Here is a 26339-nt window from a genome sequence, read left to right on the forward strand (position 1 = left end):
TATGTCTTAATCTGTTAGCTACATAATATAGTTTAATATTTGGGAGACCCAATCCTCCCCTTTTTTTACTTAAATACCATTTACTTTTATTTACCCTCGCTTTCTTATCACCATTACAAAAATTATTTATAATACTTTGCCAACTTTTTATCTCTAATTCTGAAATTTTTATTGGTAGCATCTTAAACACAAAATTAATCTTTGCTAAAATCTTCATTTTTATTAATGCTATTCTTCCAAACCAGGATAAGTTTAATCTTTTATATTTTTCCAATTTTGCTAAAATCTCTTTTTTTAACACATTTAAATTCTCTTTCTCTAAACTCTCTAACTTCTGCGTAATTTTTATTCCCAAATATCTAATCTGATTCCTAACTCTCATTTATCTTCCCTTTCCTTCCCAGTCCTTCTCTTCCTTTTTAGTATAGTTAAACAACATCATTTCTGATTTGGACCAATTTATTCTTAACCCGGTAACATCCTCAAATTGTCAGGGCAGTCCAAGGTTGAGAGCTGAATCCACACGATGGGAGCAGGGTCCGATGAAGCAGGGTTCCGAGCAGGGAACAGGCTGGCTGCTAGGAATTATTCCAGGTGTCTGCCAGGACGTGCAAGGTGTCCTGCCTCCTCTTTTCTACTTTTGGCATCCAACCTACGCCCTGTTCCCCAGCTGTGCCTTATCACCCTAGGTTGTTATTTACACAATGCATTCCTCTCTCCCCGACTGTGCACGCGTGCACTCCTTCTGACCGCCTGCCTCTCTACTGCTCACTTGTGCCGTCGGCGTTCCTGAGGGCTGGGCGGCTCCACATCCACCTCCCCAGAAACCTCAGGTACGGCTAAGTCCTGGTCACCCTGTGCCTCTGGCACTTCTTCTGTTCCAGAACCTCCCTCCCTCTGTGAGCCCCTTTCTGGCTCGACTGTGGGAACCGACATTCCTTCTTCTGCAGAAGTGCTCTCCTCCTCCTCCGAGGAGACCTCCCCGAGCACATCCCTAACATTCATGCACATTGTGGAGAGCCAGTGTGGCGTAGTGGCTAGAGTGTCAGACTGGGAGTCGGGAGATCCAGGTTCTAGTCCCCACTCGGCCATGGAAACTCACTGGGTGACTTTGGGCCAGTCACAGACTCTCAGCCCAACCCACCTCACAGGGTTGTTGTGAGGATAAAGTGGAGAAGAAGAGGAGGATTATGTATGCCGCCTTGGGTTCCTTGCAAGAAAAAAGGCGGGATATAAATGCAATAATAAATTGCATTCCTCAAAGGAGCTGCTGGGGGTGGGGGCATACATGGCTAGCCCTCTGTAAGAATCGTTGATTAATATGGTGGGAGGAGGAGTCAGGTGAATCCCCTCATATGGTCGAAGAATAGTGGCGCACACAGCAAGCATGAAAAGTGGTGCAACATGAGCACTGATGTATATGCACAGAACTCGGCATGGTGGAGGGAGAATGGATCCTTAGCCAAACACAGTGGAACCACTCTAAATATTATTTTGTAAAAAGATTACTAACTTGGGTTAACTCTAGTTCTGTGGGAGTTTTTATTCTATCCTATTCTGTTTTACATATCAGTCAGTCTAAACAGGGAAAACAGGTCTGTCTGATTTGCTTCCAGGCTTTCCTTGTTTACCGTGCAATTCTGTGCATGTCTGTTCTGAAGCAAGCCCTACGGAGTTCAATGGGGCTTTCTGCTAGATAAATATGTATAGAATTGCAGCCTTAATGTTGCAATTAAATCCCTTAATTGAAATATCTTACAAAAATGGTTCTAAAAGAGCTTTTTATTACAAAAGTACATTTTATTACAAAAGTACATTCCTGAAACTTGAGTCAAAACAACCTACTTTTTCTTTGAGTCCTTGAAATCTCCTTTTTTCAAAATTTGGGATTTGGAATGTGTTTTCTTTTCTAAATCTTGCTTTATTTCCAAAGGAAAGTCCTTTAAATGTAAGTTAACACAGGGGAGGCAGAATCTTTTTGAGTAGAAAAGGCTACAGTCCTGGGGGAAAAGAAGGAAAGAAATTAATAAAATGAACTTGAAAACGTATTCTTCAGTGTAGTTTTTTACATTTATGGCCTCAATCCACCCAAAGAATCAAATCTGTACACTTTCAATGGGGCTTAAATTCCTTTGGTGACCCCTTACATATAGCTGAAAGCAATGGAACATGTCATAACTAACTTAACGCTGGATTTTAGTTAAGATATATAATTAGCCATGGAAGCACACATCGCGTAACCACTCAAAACAGTCTTGCATCTTCTACCCTCCCCCTCTCTTGCAAGAGATTATTGGGGATTTATTACAGATTATTGGGACTTCGGTTTTCCTTCCCCAATGGCAAAGAAAGCACCAGAAGCGCTTGCCACAGGCCAGTGAAGAGAATATGATTTGTTTCAGGTGCAAGCCAAAACCAGTTGTCATGACATGTCCATAGAACATGTCCATGGTACCTTTAACACACGTATCATTACATCAGAAGTTTTGGGGTGGGGAAAGAAGTGGATTAGTGAGGAATCCTGTTTCTTGACCACACCCTTACTTGAAATATTCAGCATGTGGGAGAAAGGATGAAAGGGCCTCTCAATTGCACAACATGGGGAAATCAGTCAGCTTCCACAGCCCTTCAAGGGGTAGGTGGGGGGGAGGGTATTCGTCATGACCCAAGAAGCAGAGCCTGCGGCCACTTGAAACAACAGCTACCAAACTTTGCCACCCCAAAGCAACCCACAGATTGTTATCATGGGAGAAGCGAAAGAGGAGGACTCCAAAGTGAAGAAACACAGTTGGGTTTACTGATATGGTTTGCAATGTCCAGTATCCATGGAAACAGTGGCCCAGGACTTTGCACCGGGCCTGCAAACATACACCTCCAGGCATGGCAAAAGCAGCTAGAAGTTGTAAACAGCAACTACCGCTGCTACTCTAGGCCAGTCATGAGAATTAAACCAGCTCCAATCCTAAAACATATCTGTACTACAGACATACATTGCTTTAAAAGTTATTCCTATTCCCCCGGAGAATTTTAGGAACAGTACCACAAGGGAAGGGGGCCTGGGATTACTAACAGGGAATTCTCGGTGTTTCAACAAACTGCAGTTTTCAGGCTTCTTTGCAGAAGGCATGCTAATTAAAAGTGCTACAAAACCAATATACATTTGTAGTGCAGATATGGGCTTACTACACAAGTTATATGATATGTGGGTTGGAATGCAGGGATCCACTTCTGTTTTCTGTCAAAACCTCTAGAATTGCCAGTTCTCCTGATCTGGGGTCAGGATAATCCAGAAAAACCATCTCCATGGTTTATTTTATTGATTGACTGTATTTCTATACCGCCCAACAGCCGAAGCTCTCTGGGCAGTTTACAAAATTAAGACGATTCAAAACAAAACAACAGTATAAAACCATAATATAAAATACAATATAAAAGCACAACCAAGGTAAAAACAGCAATGCAAACATACAAATTTAAAACACAAATTTAAAACAGCAAGGTTAAAATTAGTTTATAGACTGTTAGCATCTCTTAGATTTATCTAGAACACTAAAGTCGCAATAGCTGAGCTCTCAAGAAGTGTACACTCCGTCCCAACAGAGCTGATACACTTCATACATCCAGCTGATTGGAAGTGTCCCCTGAGTCAGATACATGAATTCCTTTGTCAGAGATTGGCTGGAACTGAGGGGTGTGTAATCATTTGATTGTGTGGCAGACTTCTGAATGACTCAGGATTATTGAGCCAGGATTTTTGACTTCCCATGACATGAGAACGCAGCTAGAGTCTAGGGCAGAGCTTTTCAAACTTTTCGTGTTGGTGACACTTTTTAGACGTGCATCATTTCATGACACAGTAATTCAGTTTTACTAGCAAACCGGAGGTTAAGCTAACCCCTTATAAGAGATACGGACACATACATAAATTGCAATAACGAAATGTATGGGGACACAACATATCTCATGAAAACCTTTCATTTATATTTTTAAAAATATACGAATTGCAAGATAAGAACATACATTTCCAAGACTTTTCACATTAAACCAATTTTGTCGAGCTGCGATCGAGCGGTGGTTGAGACGGTGTTCTATCAAAAAACTGGACCCATGGAATTTCTCAAATGCGTCACTTCAGGTGCAGCTGTGTCACCGGAAGTGACACAGAATCAGCTGTTTCGACCTGATTATGCATACTCCACATGCGCAGTACCTGTATGATCCCTCGACCGTGGTGTGCATACACGGATACGACGGAAGGGGAATATACTAGTGCACCATACTAATCGGCACCTTTGCTGCGTAAAAATGCATGCAAGTTGGTATTGCTTATTTCACAGACAGAGGTTTCTCGTTACTTTCACATGACACACCTACACACTGCAGCCGACACACTAACGTGTCGTGACACACAGTTTGGAAAGCTCTGATCTAGGGCCTGAAAGGCCCGAGTTGTTGTCAGAAGAACAGCCAGAGTAGCTCCAGGTTTCAGCTTACACAGATTACAAAGCGTTTGTCTCATATATATCTATCTATCTATCTATCTTAGAGACATACTATGGAATTATATTTTGTGAAAGGGCATAAGAGGTAGTAGTAAGGGAACGGTGGCAAAAAGGTTATTCTCTCACCCCGCTTGATTTTCTGTCACTAGGCCACTGCCTACAAAACTAACCGCAGAGATATAAATGCAGCAAGCGTCACATGCTACTTACTGTGCCAACACACACACGCTTGCAACACAAACTGCATTGAGATCCAAGAATAAGGAATTTGCCCTTGTCAGAGGTGAATGGATCCTTCATGACGTAGCTTTCTTCCAGGAGGCTAGGAAAGAAGAATTCCATACTTTAAAGATACAGCACCGACAGTTCACATCTATAAGTAATTAATTCCCACAACTAACCCTAAAGCCGAAGGCGGCAATTAATACTGAACAGGGACTTATACTGAGCAAATGGCTGAAGGAATTGAGTCTGTGTACAGAGCTTTCTGAGGTGGAAGACGTGACCGAACTCTCCCCTGCCACTGGAGAGGGGCTTGGGTAGAAACTTCCCTTGATTTATTCACTCAGCTGCTCTCACCAGGACAAAGGCAAAGAGCTTTGTGCCTCCACACACCCCAGTCCACACCCCCAGCCCCCCAGGGAAAATGACGACAGAGGCTTTGGCAGAGTCGGCTGTTATGCCCGTCAAACTACCGACTCCAATGCCTGATCCATGGCCTGGGAAAAAGGGAAGTGAGCAGCTGAGGTGCAGAATCCAAAAAGCAACCTGCCAAGTCCTTTTGGCTGTTTACATGGCTTTCATTTGGGCTTCCGCTGGCACAGGAGAAAGTGGCTGATATGCGTGACGGGGCCGGGCATGGACGTAGGGCTCCTTGGGATAGAGGGTGAGACTGGGACGCCTTTGGAGGCCACACTGAGTGACTGATTTAGAGTTTTCCCCTGCCCTCTAACAACATCATCAGGGCAACTTATTAAGAACACCATAAAACAAATGCATCATTAAAATAAGCTAAAAACAGCAGCTCTATCAAACAAGATCCAAATAAAACAGGTTCGATAACGTTTTAAAAGCTGAGGAAAATAAAAAGATCTCTTCCTGGTGCTGGGAAGACATCAGATTGGGCACAGGCAAGCCTTTTTGGAGAGAACATTTCAAAGGCAGGACACTACCTCTGAAGAGGCACCACTACTTAAAAGGCCCTCCTCCTGGCTATCTACAACACTTCAGACAGCAGAGAAGAATCTCTGTTGAGGATCTCAAAGTACAGGCAAGAACATGTGTACCTTGGATCGATGCCATGAAGGGCTTTAAAGGTCAAGCCCAGCACTTTGAATTGGGCTCTGAAATATACCTGGTGCCAGTGCAGTTGGCAAAGCACTGGCATAATAAGCTCGCTCTTAGTTAGTAGTTGAGCAGCCATATTCTGAACTAAGTGCAGTTTCCAAACCATCTTCAAAGGCTGCCCCTTCAGAGACATTGACTGGGTTCAGACAACACACTGCGGCTTGTTATAGGTCATTTAACCTAGACAAGCTGCAGCACCTGCAGGCACCAGGTTGAATATACGACCCCCGCTTGAGGGTTGTTGTTTGTGTAAACCTGGCGAATGTGGGTGAAACAGGTAAAACAGACAAGGGTTACGCAAGGGTTATTTACCCCTCATGTAGCCCATGTTTGCTAGAGTCACACAACACAACTCCCGAGTGGTGCTTGCATATTCAAAATGAAGCTGCATGTGGCACAGCCCTGCCAAGGGTTATATAACCCACTGTGGGCTGATGTGTCATGCGAACAACCCCCAATGTCAAGCTATTTCTGTCCAAGGAGGGGACAAATTAGTAAAAGCTGCTCCATTCAACAGAGGAAGCCTGCATCTCCATTGACCAAGATGGTTCAAGGAGCACCCTGAAACAGCAAACCTGTACCTCTAGAGAGAGTGCAACCCCATCCAAAACTGGGTAACTATCACTCATCCAGGCAGGCAAATGACCTATTGGAAGCATATACATCTTCTCTGGACTGAGCCTCATTTTTTTTTTTTTTACCCTCACTCAGTCCATACAATACTCAAGCACCAGTTGCCTCACCAGAATGAGATGAAAAAGAGAATAGAGCCAGCATTGTCAAATCAAATCTCTGGATGTCCACACTCAATGGTTTCACGTAGATATTAAAAAACATAGGGGTAAAAATGACTCTTGTGGCATTCCCACCTATTCCTGGTGAGAATTCCCTTTCTCGAAGGCCTTTCTCACCCCAGCAGGAACCACATTCTCTCTCACACCTTTGGTTTCGCTGCCACCAGGACCTTTAAGGCTCAGTCCCAATCCTATAACCTTTTTATCCTATAACCTCATACTGTTCCCTTGATTACCTCCCTCTGACGTAGCCAAGAGCAGAAAACATAGGATTTTATATACAAAGAAAGCTTTATTAATTACAGTAATGTGGAATTATAAACAAGTAACTCTTAATGGCTCTATCAGCATATGTTCTCTCATTCACAGTACTCTAGATCACACTCTCAGAAATCACCACAGACCTCCATCCCTCTCAGTTTTCAATCCTATTTCTGATCTAAACACTACCTCAAATTATATCCCTGTCTTTAAGCTCCATCCGATGAGCGTTTTATTGCACACTCGTTACTGGGCACTCACGGAGTTTGCTCAGGTCCCTCCCATGATGTCGTCTGCCTTCCACCCCTTCTGGCCTTCCTTGCACAACCAAAAAAACCCTCATTAAGTCCAATGTTTTTTTAAAGTCGGAATTGCTCCTCTCCTGCTGTGTGCAGGAGAAGCAGCGCCATTAGAACAGCAGACTCTATAGCTATTAATGATAAATTGACAAGTAATATTAAATGGAGAAGAGGTATAGCTAAATCAAATGATTTTGAAGGAATTTGGAAACAGTTCCTAATATTTGTGTTTTCTAAAGGAAGTGGGAAACCACCAGCAGAAGAAAGTATGAGATTCTGGAATCAGGAATGAGATCCCGAGGTGGGGGGGTGCACTTGTATGTTAATCTTGATTATGTTATTAAGATAAGATATTATGTATTCAACATTTCAACATTATGTAGTATGTTGTTGTTGTTTTATGTGAAAATGTAAATGTGTATGTTTAAGTATTGTAGAAAAATAAAAAATTTTTTAAAAAAGAGCAGACTCAATGGGCCTGGTGCTCATTGTGTACTTCCTCTTTTGAAAGAGGAAGTAACTGAGGAATGAAAACACGGGCGGAGAAATGAAGATAGGGAGCGTGTTAACCCCCAGTGTGATGGAGCTTTAAGGCTGCAACCCTCTGCACATTTACTTTGGCATAAGCTTCATTGAACTCTGTGGGACTTCCTTCCAAGTAAACATGCTTAGGTTCAAACTGTGTAAGGAAATCTTTTCAGATGTACGAGTGATGAATGCCTCCAACTTTATTTCACTCAAGAAGCATGTCCTGGCTACAAGATGTTTGGAGGAAAATCACCTTAAGCCAACTTACTATTTCAACAGAATCAACACCTTGGAAGGCGTCATGTCTCTCCTCCTTCTTTCAGCTCACAGCTGTTTTGTGACCTCTGCAGGACGAACCTGATGTTTGCAAAGGACAATTCTTGCATTTCCAAAACAGCCCAGCATAACTTGCTTCCCTTTGGCAGGCAATAGGTGCTCAATGATCCCAGTGACCAAAATAGATTCTCAGCCTGATACCAGTGACTCTCAGATGTAGCTGAGAAACAGTTAAGGGTCATTGTACGGTAAAGGGAAAATTTTGTTTGGCTGCTGACAGATAAAATGAAAATGATTTTCCTCCCTTTAGGGGTAATAAGATGGATCCCATTAAATATCAGGCTCTCAAAAAAATTCATCCAAGTCATGCTAGCAGCAAACTGTGTCTCATTTGCAAGTTGTTCCTACATCTGTAAGGTTATACCTATACTACAAACTTCAGAATCAACAACTCTCATTTCCTCTCCCTAGGAACTCTGGGTACTGTAGTACTATGTATTTCTAGCAGGGATTTTTTGGAACCCCTCATCAAATACAATTCCCAGCATCCTTTGGGGAAGCCATGATAGCTAAACTGTTTAATATGCAACACAGCACAAACTTGCCATCATGTTTTCACTCAACGGGAAGTCACAGCCAATCTGAGCTCTCTTGAAAACATGATGCATGTCTTCTCAAACGTGTGTTGGTCACATTCATACATTACATTTTTGAATGTACCCCTGCAAATATAGTGTGTGAAGAGGCCCTAGGTCTGTTCATCTTTAATCCGACGCAGTAAGAATCTTAGTACCATTTAGGTGCTGAATCTCAGGCCCACTGGTCAACTCTGGCCTGCCTGGGGTCCCAATCCTTCTGGCCTGCCTGGGGTCCCCAGATGGCCCCACCCACTTCCCTCCCCCACCAATCACTTGATGTTTCCCCATCTTTGATGCAATTCTCCCCCTCCCCCTCTAAAATGTTGAATGTTACTGGCAGTAAGAGCTTTAGGCTACAATGTGCTCGTATCTGGGACTTAACCCCTTTTTCTTCAGCTCTGCCCACCCCTGGAAAGCTGCCCTGAGAGCTCCTCCAAATCTGAATTCGGCCTTTGAAGTGACAGAGGCTCAATACCCTTAATGTGTGTCAACCAGTTCTGGATGGGGCTACACTCCCCCTGAAAGACTGTGTTCGCAGGTTGGGGGTGCTCCCGGATCGGTCGCTCCAAATGACAGCCCAGATAGATGCAACGGCTACGAGTGCCTACTATCAGCTTCGGCTGATACGCCAGCTGCGCCCCTTCCTAGAGTTAGAAGACCTAAAGACGGTAGTGCACGTGCTGGTGACTTCAAGGCTCGACTTCTGCAATGTGCGCTACATAGGGCTACCTTTGTGCCTAATCTGGAAACTTCAACTAGTTCAAAATATGGCAGCCAGGTTGGTCACCGGCCTTAAAATCTCTTCACTGGCTGCCAATTAGTTTCTGGGCAAAGTATAAAGTGTTGGTTATAACCTTTAAAGCCCTACATGGTTTGGGTCCAGGCTACCTGCGGGATCGCCTTCTCCCGTACAATCCACCCCACACACTCAGGTCCTCTGAGAAGAATTTACTCCAGCCAACAAAAATAAGGCTGACAACTATTACCCAGAGGACCTTTTCTTCTGCCGCTCCCAGTTTGTGGAATGGCTTGCTGGGAGAGATTCGTCAACGTAACAGTCTTCCAGAATTTAAGGAATTTAATTTTTTCTCTGTCCTGTGGTTCATTTCCTTCTGCTTTTAAACATGCTACAGTCTCTCCTATTCTCAAGAAACCTACTCTTGATAGGCTATCTCTGTCTAACTACCGACCTGTCTCTTTGTTGCCGTTTGTTTCAAAGATCCTGGAGCGTGTGGTCTACTCTCGTTGTCTTGATTTTCTTTCTAGTAACTCTGCTCTGGATCCTTTTCAATCTGGATTCCGTCCTTTGCATTCCACTGAAACAGCCCTTACTAAGATCACCAATGATCTTCTTACTGCCAAGTCTAAAGGCCATTATTCCGTTCTTATTCTCCTTGATCTAACTGCAGCCTTTGACACGGTTGATCATGATCTTCTTTTAGATTCCCTTCATGACCTTGGATTTTGTGGCTCTGTCTATAACTGGTTTGCCTCCTATCTAGCGGGTTGCTCTTTCAGCGTGTTGGCTAATGGCAGCTCGTCTTCTTCTTTTCCCCTTTCTGTAGGGGTTCTGCAAGGCTCGGTGCTTGGTCCGCTGTTGTTTTCTTTATACATGTTGCCCTTGGGTAATCTTATTCAATCTCATGGCTTCCAATATTATCTGTATGCCGATGATATACAATTATATCTTTCTTCTCCGGATCTTTCTCCTGATGTTCACGATCGTATCTCGGCATGTCTTTCAGATATCTCAGCTTGGTTGCTTCATCGTCGTTTGAAACTTAATATGGCAAAGACTGAATTGCTTGTTTTTCCTCCTAAACCTTCTCCTCATCTCTCATTCTCTCTTACTGTCAGTGATGTTACACTTACTCCAGTCAAGGAAGCTCGTAGTCTTGGCTTTATATTTGATTCCTCGCTCTCCTTTATTCCTCATATTGAGGCAGTAGCTAAATCCTGTCGTTTTTTCCTGTATAATATTGCCAGGATTCGATCATTTTTGTCTGTCTCTTCTGCCAAGACTCTTGTTCATGCATTGGTTATTTCTCGGTTGGACTACTGCAACCTTCTTCTCACTGGCCTTCCTTCTTCTCACATCAGTCCGTTGGTTTCTGTTCACCACTCTGCTGCTAAGATCATCTTCTTGGCTCGCCGCTCTGACCATGTTACTCCACTGCTGAAATCTCTTCATTGGCTTCCAATTCACTTCAGAATCCAATATAAACTTCTCCTGTTGACCTACAAAGCTTTTCACTGTCTAGCTCCTTCCTATCTCTCCTCTCTCATCTCACACTATTGCCCCGCTCGTGCTCTTCGCTCCTCTGATGCCATGTTTCTCGCCTGCCCAAGGGTCTCTACTTCCCTTGCTCAGCTTCGTCCATTTTCTTCTGCTGCCCCTTATGCCTGGAACGCTCTTCCAGAACATTTGAGAACTACAAGTTCAACCGCAGCTTTTAAAGCTCAGCTAAAAACTTTTCTTTTTCCTAAAGCTTTTAAAACTTGATTTTGTTCTGACTTTATACTGTTAGTTTTACCCTACCCTGTGCCTGTTTACCCTACCCTGTGCCTGTTTGCATTCTCTTCCCCTCCTTATTGTTTTATTATGATTTTATTAGAATGTAAGCCTATGCGGCAGGGTCTTGCTATTTACTGTTTTACTCTGTACAGCACCATGTACATTGATGGTGCTATATAAATAAATAATAATAATAAGGAAGCCATAAAGACTGATCTCTTCCAGCAGGCCTACCCAGTTGAATTTTAAGATGCCTTTTTTAATGGTGTGCTGCTTTTAATGATGCACTGGTTTTAAACGTTTGAATTAGTTGTATGTATTTTATGGTGTTTTTGTGTTGTACCCCGCCTTGTTCCAGAGGGAGAGGTGGGTAACAAATAAATTTATTATTATTAATAATAATAATAATTTAGAAATTAAGACCCTACAAGTATGTGGGGCCCAGTTCCCTCCCTTCTCTGCAGCAAAAGCCCCCCCCCCAAAAAAATTCATAAGTGGTGGGTAGTGGGTAACCTACCAGCTGCTGTTCCCTATCTAACCTAGCAGGGTGAAAACCATCCAGGGATGTTGCAAAAGAAAAGAAGCAGACAAGGGTGGGAATTCCGTGAATAATACCCATTCTGAACCACCACACCTACACAGACTGTAGTCTGCTACCCTGGAAATCATGCCCCTTTGCTGGAGAGCTGCTGTGGATGGGGGTCCCTTAGCCACTTCGCAGGTATCATTTAAAGCTTTTGCTTGCCAGGGCAGAGATAAAATTATTGCTGCCCAACATAGGCCAGGTAGTAGGTGGTAAGTGGCCCATGAGATAGAAGAATATACTTACGTAACGGAGTAGGCGTTTGGAGGTTTCTGCCCATAGTAGCTGTAGGGGGCAGTTAATCCACACAGATGACACTCAAAAGTGCCTTGACACTGCTGGGGTTCTTTGCTGGACTCCATCTGTGGATATGAAAACAAATCAGTCTAGAATACAGTGAGTTCATGTGAGTGGCGGTCATGAGACTGATCCAGGGCTGGTCCACAATTGTTCAGCTGGGCAGTTAAATTCATATCTGCTCAAAATGTTTGCTGAATTTGTAACACATCAAAGAAGCCAACACATCAAAGAATACCTCAGAAATTTATGGAAATCATATTGACAAAACTCTCAATTAGTAACTGGGAGTGAGAAAACAGTATTAGCACTTTTGCAAGTTCAGAGTACTTCTTCACATCAATACAATATGCGAATTTATTGAAATAGTGGTATCTATGTACGTTTGTTGTTGTTTATTCGTTCAGTTGTTTCTGACTCTTCGTGACTTCATGGACCAGCCCACGCCAGAGCTTTCTGTTGTCTGTCGCTCCCCCAAGGTCAAGTCTGTCACCTCCAGAATATCATCCATCCATCTTGCCCTTGGTCGGCCCCTCTTCCTTTTGCCTTCCACTTTCCCTAGCATCAGCCTCTTCTCCAGGGTATCCTGTCTTCTCATTATGTGGCCAAAATACTTCAGTTTTGCCTTTAATACCATTCCCTCAAGTGAGCAGTCTGGCTTTATTTCCTGGAGTATGGACTGGTTTGATCTTCTTGCAGTCCAAGGCACTCTCAGAATTTTCCTCCAACACCACAGTTCAAAAGCATCTATCTTCCTTCGCTCAGCTTTCCTTATGGTCCAGCTCTCGCAGCCATAGGTTACTACGGGGAATACCATTGCTTTAACTATGTGGACCTTTGTTGTCAGTGTGGTGTCTCTGCTCTTAACTATTTTATCAAGATTTGTCATTGCTCTCCTCCCAAGAAGTAAAGGTCTTCTGATTTCCTGGCTGCAGTCAGTGTCTGCAGTAATCTTTGCGCCCAGAAATACAAAGTCTGTCACTGCCTCCACGTTTTCTCCCTCTATTTGCCAGTTATCAATCAAGCTGGTTGCCATAATCTTGGTTTTTTTGAGGTTTAACTGCAACCCAGCTTTTGCACTTTCTTCTTTCACCTTTGTCATAAGGCTCCTCAGCTCCTCCTCGCTTTCAGCCATCAAAGTGGTGTCATCTGCATATCTGAGATTGGTAATGTTTCTTCCTGCGATTTTAACTCCAGCCTTGGATTCGTCAAGCCCAGCACGTCGCATGATGTGTTCTGCATACAAGTTGAATAGATAAGGTGAGAGTATACATCCCTGCCGTACTCCTTTCCCAGTCTTAAACCAGTCCGTTGTTCCGTGGTCTGTTCTTACCGTTGCTACTTGTTCGTTATATAGATTCCTCAGGAGGCAGACAAGATGACTTGGTATCCCCATACCACCAAGAACTTGCCACAGTTTGTTATGATCCACACAGTCAAAAAAACAGAAATAGATGTTTTTCTGGAACTCCCTGGCTTTCTCCATTATCTAGCGGATATTGGCAATTTGGTCTCTAGTTCCTCTGCCTTTTCTAAACCCAGCTTGTACATCTGGCAATTCTCGCTCCATGAATTGCTAGTTCTTTACAAAGAATGAGAAAACGGGTCCTTTCTCCAAGAGGCTTACAATCTAAAAATAGACCAAGAGGAAGGAGAGAGAGAGAGAGAGAGAGAGATGAAGGCAGGGATAAACAGGGGAAGAATACACAATTATGTAAGTTACAGGCATTTCAGCAGAGCCTGGAGAGCGGGAAGTTCCTTACATAATCCGTATTATTATGGGAGTTGTTGTCCAGCACATCTGAAGGGTAATAGGTTTGGGAAGGCTTCCTTAAACCCTGTGAGGCAGGTGAGCAGTACCACCGCTCTATTGCAGTTGAGGAACAAGGTTGAAGAGGAACAGCTTTGCCTAAGACCATCTGCAAAATCATGGCAGAGATGAGATCTGAACGCGGAGCGAAATGTTCTTAAAAAACTAGCACTTCAGGAGAACATTTCTCTTCCATATGTGCTAATCTTGTGTGTAGTAGAGAGCGGCATTTTGTTTTGATTTTTTTAAATTAATTAATTACATTTATATACTGCCCCATAGCCGAAGCTCTCTGGGCAGTTTACAAAAGTTAAAAACAGTAAACATTAAAAAAGTATACAAAATTTAAAAATCATCAGAAACATAAAAACAACAGTCTAAAATACAGGAGGAAACATTTTAATGTGGTTATCCTACCTACAGTGGTGAAATAGAGCAGTACGACAATGGAACTAATCACCTAGAGAGGTTGTGGGCTCTCCCACACTAGAGGCCTTGAAGAGGCAGCTGGACAGCCATCTGTCAGGGATGCTTTAGGGTGGATTCCTGTATTGAGCAGGGGATTGGACTCGATGGCCTTGTAGGCCCCTTCCAGCTCTACTATTCTATGATTCTAAATAAGTCACAAAAGGTCTGAGCTACATGATTAGTGTGACTGTTTAGATGGCTTTGCATGAAACTCATAAACATGTCTGAAATGGGCTACAATAAGGTTTCTTAGAGTATATGGCATGATGTTGAATTAACTGGATACTTGACAATATTATCACAAAAATATTTGCACTTGAAGACATTCCACAGACCAGGGGTCCTCAGCCTTTCTGGGAATTCAGGAAGCTGCTGTGGACACCATCACAAAATGCCACTTTGGTATCTACTGTAGCTGTTATGTCTGAGGATCTTAGGCTGTGTCTTATTCAGTAAAAATGTCTCTTTCATAAGGGATTGTTTAATTCTGTTAATTGCTGGCAGTGTAATACAGCTAGTGCTTCTTTTAAACAAATGTTTTGGCAATGTCCAGTAGTTGCTTCTTTTGGGGAGGAGGTTATTACACAAGTAAATTTTGTACTGGAGCAGCCTTTAATATTCACTGATGTACACGCTCTTTCAAATTATTTACTTGCTTCATGGAAATTAACAAATGGTCAGCATAAATGGATTATTTTGACAGCTAAAACACTGATATTACCACATTGGAAGGATAAACACTCATCTCCAAAAATCCAACGGATTGAGGACCTTACAACACTTTCAATATTTGAACAGTTAGCATACAGACTCCACCCTTGAACAAATACTTTTGTTGAAGCTTATGTGTAATTGCTAGAAAGTTGTATGCATTTCATACAAATCCATGTAGGCATATTTAAAAAATGGAAAATAAATAAACGTTTTTAGGTGCCCACAGGCAGGCACTATGTTGGAGACCCCTTTTGTGTGAACCATTATAGGGTCCGTGGGCACCACGACATCTATGGGCACTACATTGGGGTCCCCTGCCATAGACAATTATACAACTGGTTCATACACTCACCCAGGTGAGGGTAGTTTGCACATGGTGGTGGAGGCACAAAAGAACATGGTCCTCTGTTCATGTGATGGCGGTGCACACTGGACCTGTTGGCATGATCCTTCACTCACCTTTAGAAAAGGGCCCCCTGAGATCACACAAATCAAGCCTTCATACATCCAGGCTAATACAATGAGTTCCTGCATAACATATTGCCTAAAATCCACCTTCATCAGATGTGTTGGACTCCCATTACTTCCAACCTGTATCTGTGTGTGTATGTGTGCACGTGTGTGCACACACATACACACGTATGTATGAAAGGGGAGATATCTATCTATGAGAATCCTCAGACATATGAATGAGTGATCCACCCCGGCTCAAAGAATTGCAGAGGTACTTTATTTGGGATAGCAAGTATGTGTGTGTGCCTGTTGTGTGTGTTTTGGGGTGGAGGTTCCTACCAGAAACACCATTACAGAGCCAATGCAGAGTAAGGTAGGCAGACATCTTGTTTTCTCTGCTTCTTATCTTCTCCTGAAAAACTTTACAGTCCTTATTTTTATGTTGCTTTTTATTCTCCATGGCAGCACCTTAGCAGTTAGTCTGCATATTAAAGAAGCGAAAATAGATGTATTCTGCACAGACAAGCCTAAACAGATGCTTCAATTCGTGTCAGATTCACCTTCCACAGGCACACCCTTTTTTTAATCTTTCCAAATTAAATTAAACTTGTGAGATTTTCCCCTACAAAGTATTCTCTCATAGTTATTTAGGTATTAAGGCCAGGCAATCAGAATATTTACAGCAGTGCTTTCAGGCTGCTCTGATCTGATCCTGTTAAGAAAAGTATTCTTGCAAATATAGCAGAATCTGATGCTGGCAGTAGCAAACTGCTCCTCCCACCCCACCTCAAAGGCTCGATTCAGACGTCACACCAAACAATGGTTAAGTGGTTGGCAAACCATGGAATGCGCTAACAAGAGGTTCGTATGATGTCTGAATTGACAGACCAGGGTTACAGCTATGGGTCCAGAGGCATCCAGAAACGACTGCACACGCAAAACGGGAGTGAAGTGAGGGTTCATTCACAAAAGCAATCATGGAGTATATCTTGTTCTCCTCTTTAGTTTATCCAGTGGAGGCTGGTGGCTCCTATGTCAGTGGGGCGGTGAATCTGCTCCGGATGTCTGTGTCAAGGTAGCTAATCTACCTTGCTTGACACTATACAATTGTGTACAGACGTACAGAAGTGTGTAGCACTGAGGCCATTGCGAAAGCTCACTTACTGCTAGTGGGGTATACATACCATCTTCTTGCCTCACTTGAGAGGGAAACCTGGAGGCAGGGTGGTTATATGAGAACCTATAGTATACCGCTGCAGAACCTGTCATAACTCCAGGGGCATAACGTCAGATTGACACAGTGCTCCTTCCTGGAAATAAATAAACAAAATTTAAACTGTTTTAAAAAGTGTTTTAAAAGTTTTTAAAAGAAGAAAGCACAGAAGAAATCTTTGATGAGATAAATATACAAGGTACTTGTGAAAATACGCAGGGCTGTTGCGTAGATGACACACTAACCCGCCATGGATCGCTCAAAACACAATACAAAGTGGGTTAGCATGTCGTGTGGCAGGTGTTGCCCCAACACACAATGGGTGATCTACCTATGCCTGCGACCCACCTGCTGCAGCAGAGTTAGCAGCCATCCATGGTGGTTCCCACGTTGTTGATTAAAGAATGGCAGCGACCATCAAGCCCACCAGTAAGAGCAACCACCACTTCCAGAACTGCAGCCTGATTTCCATAGCGGCGGCCACTGGTGAGAAGTTGCAAAGTTATCTGTGGAGGGGTAAGTAAACCACAGCACTTGGCAGAGGTAATGGTCATGTGACAGGTGCAGGCATCATGGTTTTCCTATCCCTCACTGCTCCATGGATAATTTATTTATTTATTTTATTTATAATTACATTTATATCCCACCTTTTTTCCTCCAAGGAACCCAAGGCGGCGTACATAATCCTCCTCTTCCACCTCTCCATTTTATCCTCACAACAACCCTGTGAGGTGGGTTGGGCAGAGAGTCTGTGACTGGCCCAAAGTCACCCAGAGGGTTTCCATGGCTGAGTGGGGACTAGAACCCAGATCTCCCGACTCCCAGTCCAACACTTTAGCCACTTCACCGCATGTACCTCCCCCACCCTGATCATGTAAATGGGGCCACAGACATCAAACCAAAGAGCCCACCTGAAGCAGGTAGGAGGGGTGACAAAGACAAGGCAATTGGTATGTGTGTATCCACTGAGGGGAAAAGGCAAACAGAATTCGTTCCACAGCACGAAAACCTCGTTTGCTGGTACTTCTGTACTCAACCTGAGAAGAGATTTGCTGCATTAGACTAACATATCAGTCTTTAGTATCTTTTGGTTGTCAGTGATCCTGCAGGTAGTCCACCACAAACTAGTCAGTATCTCACCAATTAATCATCTCTTACCAATTACAATAACATACCATGAACGTCAGGAGATATTCTAGCTGAAATGTGAGCACTGCTGCCCTCCAGAGGAGGACAAAATCAGAACTGCTTGACGTACACCTGTCAGATCCTGCCTGCCCATTTCCTCCTTCTCAAGCCAGGTAGAAGAAATCATGTGTAACAACCAATAAAATAGTCGTGTGAAAAAGAAAGTACACCCTCTTGGAATTGTATGATTTTACATATCAGGACATAATAGCAATCATCTGTTCCTTAGCAGGTCTAAAAATTAGGTAAATACAACCTCAGATGAACAACAACACATGACATATTACACCGTGTCATGATTTATTTAACAGAAATAAAGCCAAAATGGAGAAGCCATGTGTGAAAAAGTAAGTACACCTTATGATTCAATAGCTTGCAGAACCACCTTTAGCAGCAATAACTTGAAGTAATCGTTTTCTGTATGACTTTTATCAGTCTCTCGCATCGTTGTGGAGGAATTTTGGCCCACTCTTCCTTAGTTCAGTTCATTGAGGTTTGAGGGCATTGGTTTATGCACAGCTCTCTTAAGGTCCCGCCACAGCATTTTAATCGGGTTGAGGTCTGGACTTTGACTGGGCCATTGCAACACCTTGATTCTTTTCTTTTTCAGCCATTCTGTTGCAGATTTGCTGGTGTGCTTGGGATCATTGTCCTGTTGCATGACCCAATTTCGGCCAAGCTTTAGCTGTCGGACAGATGGCCTCACATTTGACTCTAGAATACTTTGGTATACAGAGGAGTTCATGGTCGACTCAATGACTGCAAGGTTCCCAAATCCTGTGGCTGCAAAACAAGCCCAAATCATCATCCCTCCACCACCGTGCTTGACAGTTGGTATGCGGTGTTTGTGCTGATATGCTGTGTTTTGTTTTTGCCAAACGTGGCGCTGTGCATTATGGCCAAACATCTCCACTTTGGTCTCAGCTGTCCAAAGGACATTGTTCCAGAAGTCTTGTGGTTTGTTCAGATGCAACTTTGCAAACCTAAGCCGTGCTGCCACGTTCTTTTTAGAGAGAAGAGGCTTTCTCCTGGCAACCCTTCCAAACAAACCATACTTGTTCAGTCTTTTTCTAATTGTACTGTCATGAACTTTAACATGTAACATGCTCACTGAGGCCTGTAGAGTCTGAGATGTAACTCTTGGGTTTTTTGCAATTTCTCTGAGCATTGCACGGTCTGACCTTGGGGTGATTTTGCTGGGACGTCCTCTCCTGGGAAGATTGGCAACTGTCTTGAATGTTTTCCACTTTTGAATCATCTTTCTCACCGTAGAATGATGGACTTTAAACTGTTTGGAAATGGCCTTATAACCCTTTCCAGATTGATGGGCAGCAGCAATTGCTTCTCTAAGATCATTGCTGATGTCTTTCCTCCTTGGCATTGTGTTAACACACACCTGAATGCTCCAGACCAGCAAACTGAAAAAACTTTGCCTTTTATAGAGGTGGTCATACTTGCTGATGATCAATTAATCACGGATATTTGATTAGCAGCACCTGTCTGCTACTTAGCATCTTAATTCCTATGGAAGCAGTAAGGGTGTACTTAGTTTTTCACACATGGCTTCTCCATTTTGGCTTTATTTCTGTTAAATAAAACATGACATGGTGTAATATGTCATGTGTTGTTGTTCATCTGAGGTTGTATTTACCTAATTTTTAGACCTGCTAAGGAACAGATGATTGTTATTATGTCCTGATATGTAAAATCATACAATTCCAAGAGAGTGTACTTTCTTTTTCACACGACTGTATATGAACACGGCCACTAGCATTCCAGTTGTGATTTCAGGATTGATAATTAACTAATCATGAAGTTTTGATTCCATTACTGATTTATGTTGAATATCCTTAGCAACAGGACGCTTCCATAACAAACAAACAGCTGGCAGGAATCAAACAGGGAGGGACGTGGCAGGCAACTGCAACCTAGTCATGGGGCAGGTTGAAAGACCTGCCTCAGTCATCAAATTCCTAGGGGCAGCAAAGTATGGTCAAATTGTATCGAAAAAGCCTCCTTACCTCCATGAATGCCTCTCTTTATCCCTGCTGTGAGGAAAGAAGCATCTCGAAGATATCAGAGTGCAAAAGGATGAATGAGCACCTCCAAGATGGTACTGCACATGTCTGTGGTGCTTGCAATTCCTAGACTGTTTAAGCCAAGGGGAATACAGCCTGCCATCTTTTGGTACTCTAATAACCATTTTAGGAGGCCTGTATAAATATACAATCTGAACAGCACCAGAGAGCTTCGGCTATGGGGTGGTATATAAATGTAATACGTAAATAATAATAAATAATACAGGCATTTTCCTCCTATCCCATCACTACTGGTAGAGAAGGAGAGAACCTTTTCCTACTCACTCTCTGCATATTATTTACAATGTTATAATCCTCTGTTATGCTTCCCCATTCTCTAAACTAAAAAGGCACAAACATGTTTTCTTATACCGAAAGTGCTCCAACCACTTATTTATTTATTGCATTTTTATACTGCCCAATAGCCAAAGCTCTCTGGATGGTTCACAAAAATTTCAGCTGCTCTTTTCAAGCACCACAACAAAACTGCACATGGTAGAACTGCCTATAGTACTTCAAATGTAGAAACACCATAGATTTCTATAAAGACATTTCAAAACTGGCAGCTTTATTTTCAGTTCCCAATCACTCCAAATGTGGAGTTTGTCTTTTTCATAGTGTTGCAATACATCAACAGCACAACCTTACGCATGTTATGCCAAAGGAACCTTATGCCAAAGGAAGTGAGGCAGGTGGATACCAGGAGGAGGGCCTTCTCGGCTGTGGCACCCTGGCTGTGGAATGAACTCCCTAAGGAGGTTCGCTTGGCACCTACATTATATGCTTTTAGACACCAGGTGAAGACCTTTTTATTCTCCCAGCATTTTAACAGTCTATAAATAAATTTTAACTTGGTGTTTTAAATTTGTAATTTTGAATTTCTGCTGTTTTTATCTGGTTGAGCTTTTACATTGTATTTTATATTATGGTTTTATACTGTTGTTTTATACTTTGAATGTTTTTAATTTTTGTGAACCTCCCAGAGAGCTCCGGCTATTGGGCGGTATAGAAATGTAATAAATAAATAAATGTTTACTCAGATAGAAACTCCAATGAATTCAATGGAGGTTACTTCCAAGTAAATCTAGCATTGCACCCTGTTTTGATGTTTTGAGGGAGTTGTCCATTGCAACCTTTAGTCCTCTTTTCTACAGTTGCAGCATTTAATACACAGTATACAAAGTTGGGATCGTTTCACCCCAGAGTGCATCACTGGGGTGATGCACTCTGGGGTGATGCACTCTTTCCAGTAAATATCATTTGCTAGTTTGTTGCCCAGTGTCCATCCTTACTCAGACACCCCACTAGACAATCCAAGTTTGCCTCTAAACCAGTGGTTCCCAAACTTTTTCAGGTAACCGCCCCCTTGGTTCCACAAACTCATGCCCAGTGCCCCCTACCATACACTATAAAAATCATTATTTAGAATAGCGGTTTTCAACGACCCACTAAGGAAGATTATTTATTTATTTATTTATTTATTGCATTTCTATACCGCCCAATAGCCGGAGCTCTCTGGGCGGTTTACAAAATTATAAAAATAATTTAAAAAATTATAAATAACAATAAAAATTATAAAAACAATAACAATAAAATTCAAAACAGTAACAATTAATTGAATATTTATTCAAAATCCAATTGCATTTTTTTAGTTTATTCAATTAAACATAATTGATGAACTTGATCCAGTGATATCATGTTTTCAAAGTCTGACAGTCATTTAGCAAGAATATTAGATATCACATTTAGTAACTAGGGTAGAGTTCCTCACTATTCCGTAAATTCTTAATGTGATGGATGGGCTTCTTAAATGGTATTAATACATGTGTGGATTCTTCCCCTCAATGGCTTGGGACCAAACTACCTTCTCCCATAAAAATGTCCCTGGGTTTTAAGACCTTCTGGAGAGGCGCTTCTCGGAAAAGACCACTTCAGGCGCCCCCCTGTCGCCCCTTTGCATCTTAGCGCCCCCCTGCTGCCCCCTTGCCTCTTAGCGCCCCCTTATGCAATCCCACCGCCCCCAAGGGGGCAGCACCGCCCACTTTGGGAACCACTGCTCTAAACGATGTGTGAAGCGGCCCGCGGCCCATTATACCAGCTCTGAGAAATCATTTTAAAAACACTTTTTAAGCAATCATACTTTGAGGCTGACGAGGCGTCTTGCTTCAAAATAGTGGGGAAGACCTGAGCTCCTGGTTATGAACTCCCTCTGGAAAAGGCAAGGGAATAATTCCTTCTTCAAGATTCTGTTTTTCAAAAGCTTGCTAATGCTCAATGCAACAGGCATTGCTTTAAAAAACAAATCTTTGGGTTAATTTGAAATTGCAGGCGGCCAATCATTTTTTAAACAAACAAATATGTTAATAGGGGCATCCCATTTTACACTATAGCTAGTCCTATGGATACTTCTCGGAGTAAATCCCATTGAACAAGGCGGGGCTTATTTCTGAATAGACATGAATGGGATTGCACTGTAAGTAATTGCAAGCAAATACCACTTATTACTGCATTTTTCCCCCTTGATAAATCAACCACTATCAAGCGGAAAACCAAACCTAACTATATTATTTTCAAAAATCGATCGATAGATAGCTGTCTTACGTAAGAAGAATACTAAGGCTGCATTTCTATGCACACTTGCTTGGGAGTACTTTTAAGTCCCAGTGAAACTGAGTTTTACTCCCGAGTAAACCTGCAAGAGAATCAGCCTGCAGCGTATAAAAGAGGAAGATGCCATTTTAGCCACGGTCCCCTGGAACGTACCTTCACAACTTGCATTGACTTCGAATGAAATCCGCGTGTAAAAACGCACTGCGCGATGTTGCTTTTCTTCCTTTTTTTTTTTAGGGATCAAAATTAAGCATCCATTTCCTGTTTCATAGACACTCACGTGACGGTGACGTCTACAAGCTCGAATACGTCTTCACCCCACCCACCCCAACATCCTTTTAAAGGAGCGACTCATTTCTGCCTTGGGAAGTCAGAAACTTTGTCATCACGCAGCAGCATTACAACTTGAGGTGCTCCGTGAGTTCAGTCCAATGGACTGGTCCCACTGAAATCCAAGTAAACCGTGAGGTCAGGTTATCCCGGCTGAAATTAATCCTGCAAGTGTAAGTATACTTACTTGGAAGTAAATCTCATTTAAAGGAATGGGTCTTGCCATCAAGTAAATGCTGCTAGGATTAGACTGTCAGATGATAAATTGTAACACTGTTCTATTTCATTCACAGGTATGAATCAGCGTCCCCAGATAATAGATTTTCACCAAATTTCATACTGGCAGATTTTTCAAAGTCAGTACATATTGAAAGGAATGCATATGAATCCCCTTCCCCAGAACACATGTGAGTGGGCTTATTATATAATGGTTTTCTTTTGGCATTTTGATTTAAAGATTTTAAATGAGATTAAATATTTGCAAGAACATTTTTAGTGTTTGCCTATTTTCTTTTTGCTTTGGCCCTTGACTTGTCTGCTTTGCTAGTCAGATATGTTGATAGTAAGAATTAATATTTATATATAGGGTGACCCTATGAAAAGGAGGGCAGGGTTCCTGTATCTTTAACAGTTGTATTGAAAAGGGAATTTCAGCAGGTGCCATTCGTATATATGGAGAACCTGGTTCTCCCAGTATAAAGCAGCTTCCTGTATTCCTAAAAACATTGCATTTTCATAGGTAGGATTAAAACGTCCTGAGCGCAGTGTTTGATCTGAGATAGCTACACATAAAATCCACTACTAGATGCTGCAGGTTTTGTTGCCAATTTCAGACGGCCAAGGCGCATACAGTGTTCACAATCCTGCCTGTTCATTAGAATGTGTGTACTTGTGTGCATCCTTTTGTATATCTGAACTGTATAAACACAGGCTCCTCCATGCAGCCAGGAACTTTAGTTTGTGTAGGGCCTCCACAACATGGACGGAGCTAAAACAACGTGTAGGATGGAGACGGGCTGCTGCAATGCTCCCATCCCCCCATGACCACCACATTACCATATTGTATGTACTTAATTCAACAAGAAAGCTGTTAAATTAGGCACCTTCAACGTACTTTTAGCCTCTTTGGGCTTCCTTTGGCACTTGATTGGAAGTGGGTTAAATAACCCTTTCATCTCTATGACAAAGTTTGCACGATCACAGAGAGGGAAAGAAGACACCGTGGCATCCTGGGGGGGGGGGGGGATTTGCTTAATTATCCTCACCAATGCTGCTTGTTGTATTGTTCGAGTCTGGCAAGGGTGGCTTGTTGCCATGGCAGGAGGAAGGGGTTGGGATATCAGTGTAGAATGGGTTTCAGGTGTCTACACACTGTTCCCTTTCCACCACCACCCTCCTCTAGCAATCGTGTACCTGGTAGCTCATCCACAGAGCCCTCCTTCCTTGCGGTGCTGTTCTTTAATGCCAGGTCAGTCTGGAATAAGAACACTCAGAAGGCTGACCTGGCATGCATTACTGAGACTTGGCTGGGTGGGGTTAAAATAATAATAATAATAATAATAATAATAATAATAATAATAATTGTTACCCGCCTCTCCCTCTGGATTGAGGCAGGGTACAACACAAATAAAAACACCATAAAATACATACAACTAATTCAAATGTTTTAAACCAGTGCATCATTAAAAGCAGCACACCATTAACCAGACTCAGCTCTGCCCACCTGGGTAGTCAGTGCAGCATTGGAGGGCCGGGGTGGGGGAGTCGCCATGATTCATAGATCTTCCATCTCCATCACCAGGAAACCCCTCCACCTTGGAGCAGGCCTTTGAGGGGTTGCACCTGGTGTTGGGCCAGAGAGACAGATTGGGCATGCTGCTGGTGTACCGCCCAGCCTGCTGCCCAGCATCCTCCCTGACTGAGCTGGCTGAGGTGGTCTTGAGTGTGTTGTTGGAGGAACCCAGGATGGTGGTCCTGGGCGACTTCAACTTCCATGCTGAGGCCGTCTCTGGAGCTCCGTCTCGGGACTTTATGGCCTCCATGACAACCATAGGGCTGTCTCAGTTTGTCATCAGCCCAACACATGAAGCAGGGCATACCCTTGATTTGGTTTTTGCTCCATGCTGTGAGATGGGTAGTCTCAAGACTGGGGTGGGTGGGTCCAAGTAACCCCATTGTCATGGTCGGACCATTTCCTGCAAGGGTGGGGGACCCATTTGTATGGTCCGCCCCAGGAAATGGATTCCTGAATGCTCTTGGGGGTTTTCCAGTAGCCTCACTGTGGAACAGTGCGATTCGGAAGGCCATCGACATGATTGCACCTGACAGCTCTCTCCAGTCCTATAGAGCCTGCTCTGCTCCTTGGTATACTAGCTGGACGTTGAAACAAGCTGGACGTTGGCGAGAGCACAAATAGCGCAAGACTCGAAGCAAAGATGACCGAGCATGCTCTAGAGCGCATAATCGTGCCTATTGTGTGGTGGTGCGGGCAGCAAAGAAGCGGAGCTCTTCCGGGTGGTCCGGGGGCTGCTAACATCCTCCCCAGCAAATGGGGCCCTGGCCCCATCGAGGACCCGCTGTGACCTTTTTGCATCGCACTTTGAGTACAAAATCGTTTCTCTCCACAGTGAGCTTGATGCTGTGGTTAGTACAGCTCCAGCTGAGGTGCCGATGCCACCATGTGCCCGATTTTGTGGGATCAGTGGAAGCTGTTCAGCTCTGAAACAGATTGCCGGTGGTGGTGGTTCTCCTTTTCTGGAGGTGTTTAAGCGGAGGCCAGGAGGCCATTTATCAGAAATACTGCTGCTGCACCCTGCATTGCCATCTAGGGTATTTTGTATATAGGTGGGATATAAATTGGAATAATAATTATAATATAATAATAATAATAGTAATAATAATAATTAGTAATAATAATAGAAGAGGAAGAGCCTGCATGGAGTAGATGGTACAAATAGTCTTGCAGACATGTTGGGTAAAAATTCCAGTAAAGGTAAACATGTGCTTTATTCTTGAATGTAATTCATCCTTACCAGCTGCATGTAATAACAAAGTTTTGTAATGGACTCACCCTGTAAATATACAGTAATGTTATAAAAACAGCGAAACAAGCAATACACCTTGTAAAAATCACACTTCATTTTTAATTACTTTTGAGTTTATATTCTTCCTTTCTGACAAAATGGAACTCAAGGCAACTCACACAAATCCCTCTGTCTAAAATGTTAAATATTCTGTATCTTAAGAAGTTAAGGGATAAGATATTAGTTCAGCTAAACAAGATCTGCAAAAAATAAAATAAAATACAGGCTTTTAAAATGCAGAATACATACATAAAGGTATTGTTCCCAATCCCCACCCCTTCTTGTAGTTCTGTCACCTCCTCCCTCCTTTTATTCTTACCATGATCCACATGATAAGAGAGATGAAGGGTGA

At 42.8% G+C, this 26339-nt stretch overlaps 1 protein-coding gene across 3 annotated transcripts; it reads right to left on the minus strand.

The window, feature by feature from the left end:
* Window positions 1–1767: 1767 nt before the first annotated feature.
* CDPF1 (cysteine rich DPF motif domain containing 1) lies at window positions 1768–22795 on the minus strand. 3 transcript variants are annotated; one of them, XM_063134355.1, is made up of 5 exons: window positions 22728–22795; window positions 16670–16795; window positions 11990–12105; window positions 4713–4824; window positions 1768–2000 (listed from the first exon to the last, which is right to left on the minus strand). In XM_063134355.1, the coding sequence occupies exons 2-5, from the start codon at window positions 16670–16672 to the stop codon at window positions 1842–1844; spliced, it is 390 nt and encodes a 129-aa protein (XP_062990425.1). In that variant the 5' UTR covers window positions 16673–16795; window positions 22728–22795; the 3' UTR covers window positions 1768–1841. The 3 variants fall into 3 exon arrangements, with proteins under 3 accessions (XP_062990425.1, XP_062990426.1, XP_062990424.1); XM_063134356.1 differs by lacking the exon at window positions 22728–22795 and adding an exon at window positions 17047–17069; XM_063134354.1 differs by lacking the exons at window positions 16670–16795; window positions 22728–22795 and adding an exon at window positions 13134–13209.
* Window positions 22796–26339: the final 3544 nt, after the last annotated feature.

This window comes from Elgaria multicarinata, chromosome 9, assembly GCF_023053635.1.
Source record: "Elgaria multicarinata webbii isolate HBS135686 ecotype San Diego chromosome 9, rElgMul1.1.pri, whole genome shotgun sequence".
Classification (NCBI taxonomy): domain Eukaryota; kingdom Metazoa; phylum Chordata; class Lepidosauria; order Squamata; family Anguidae; genus Elgaria; species Elgaria multicarinata.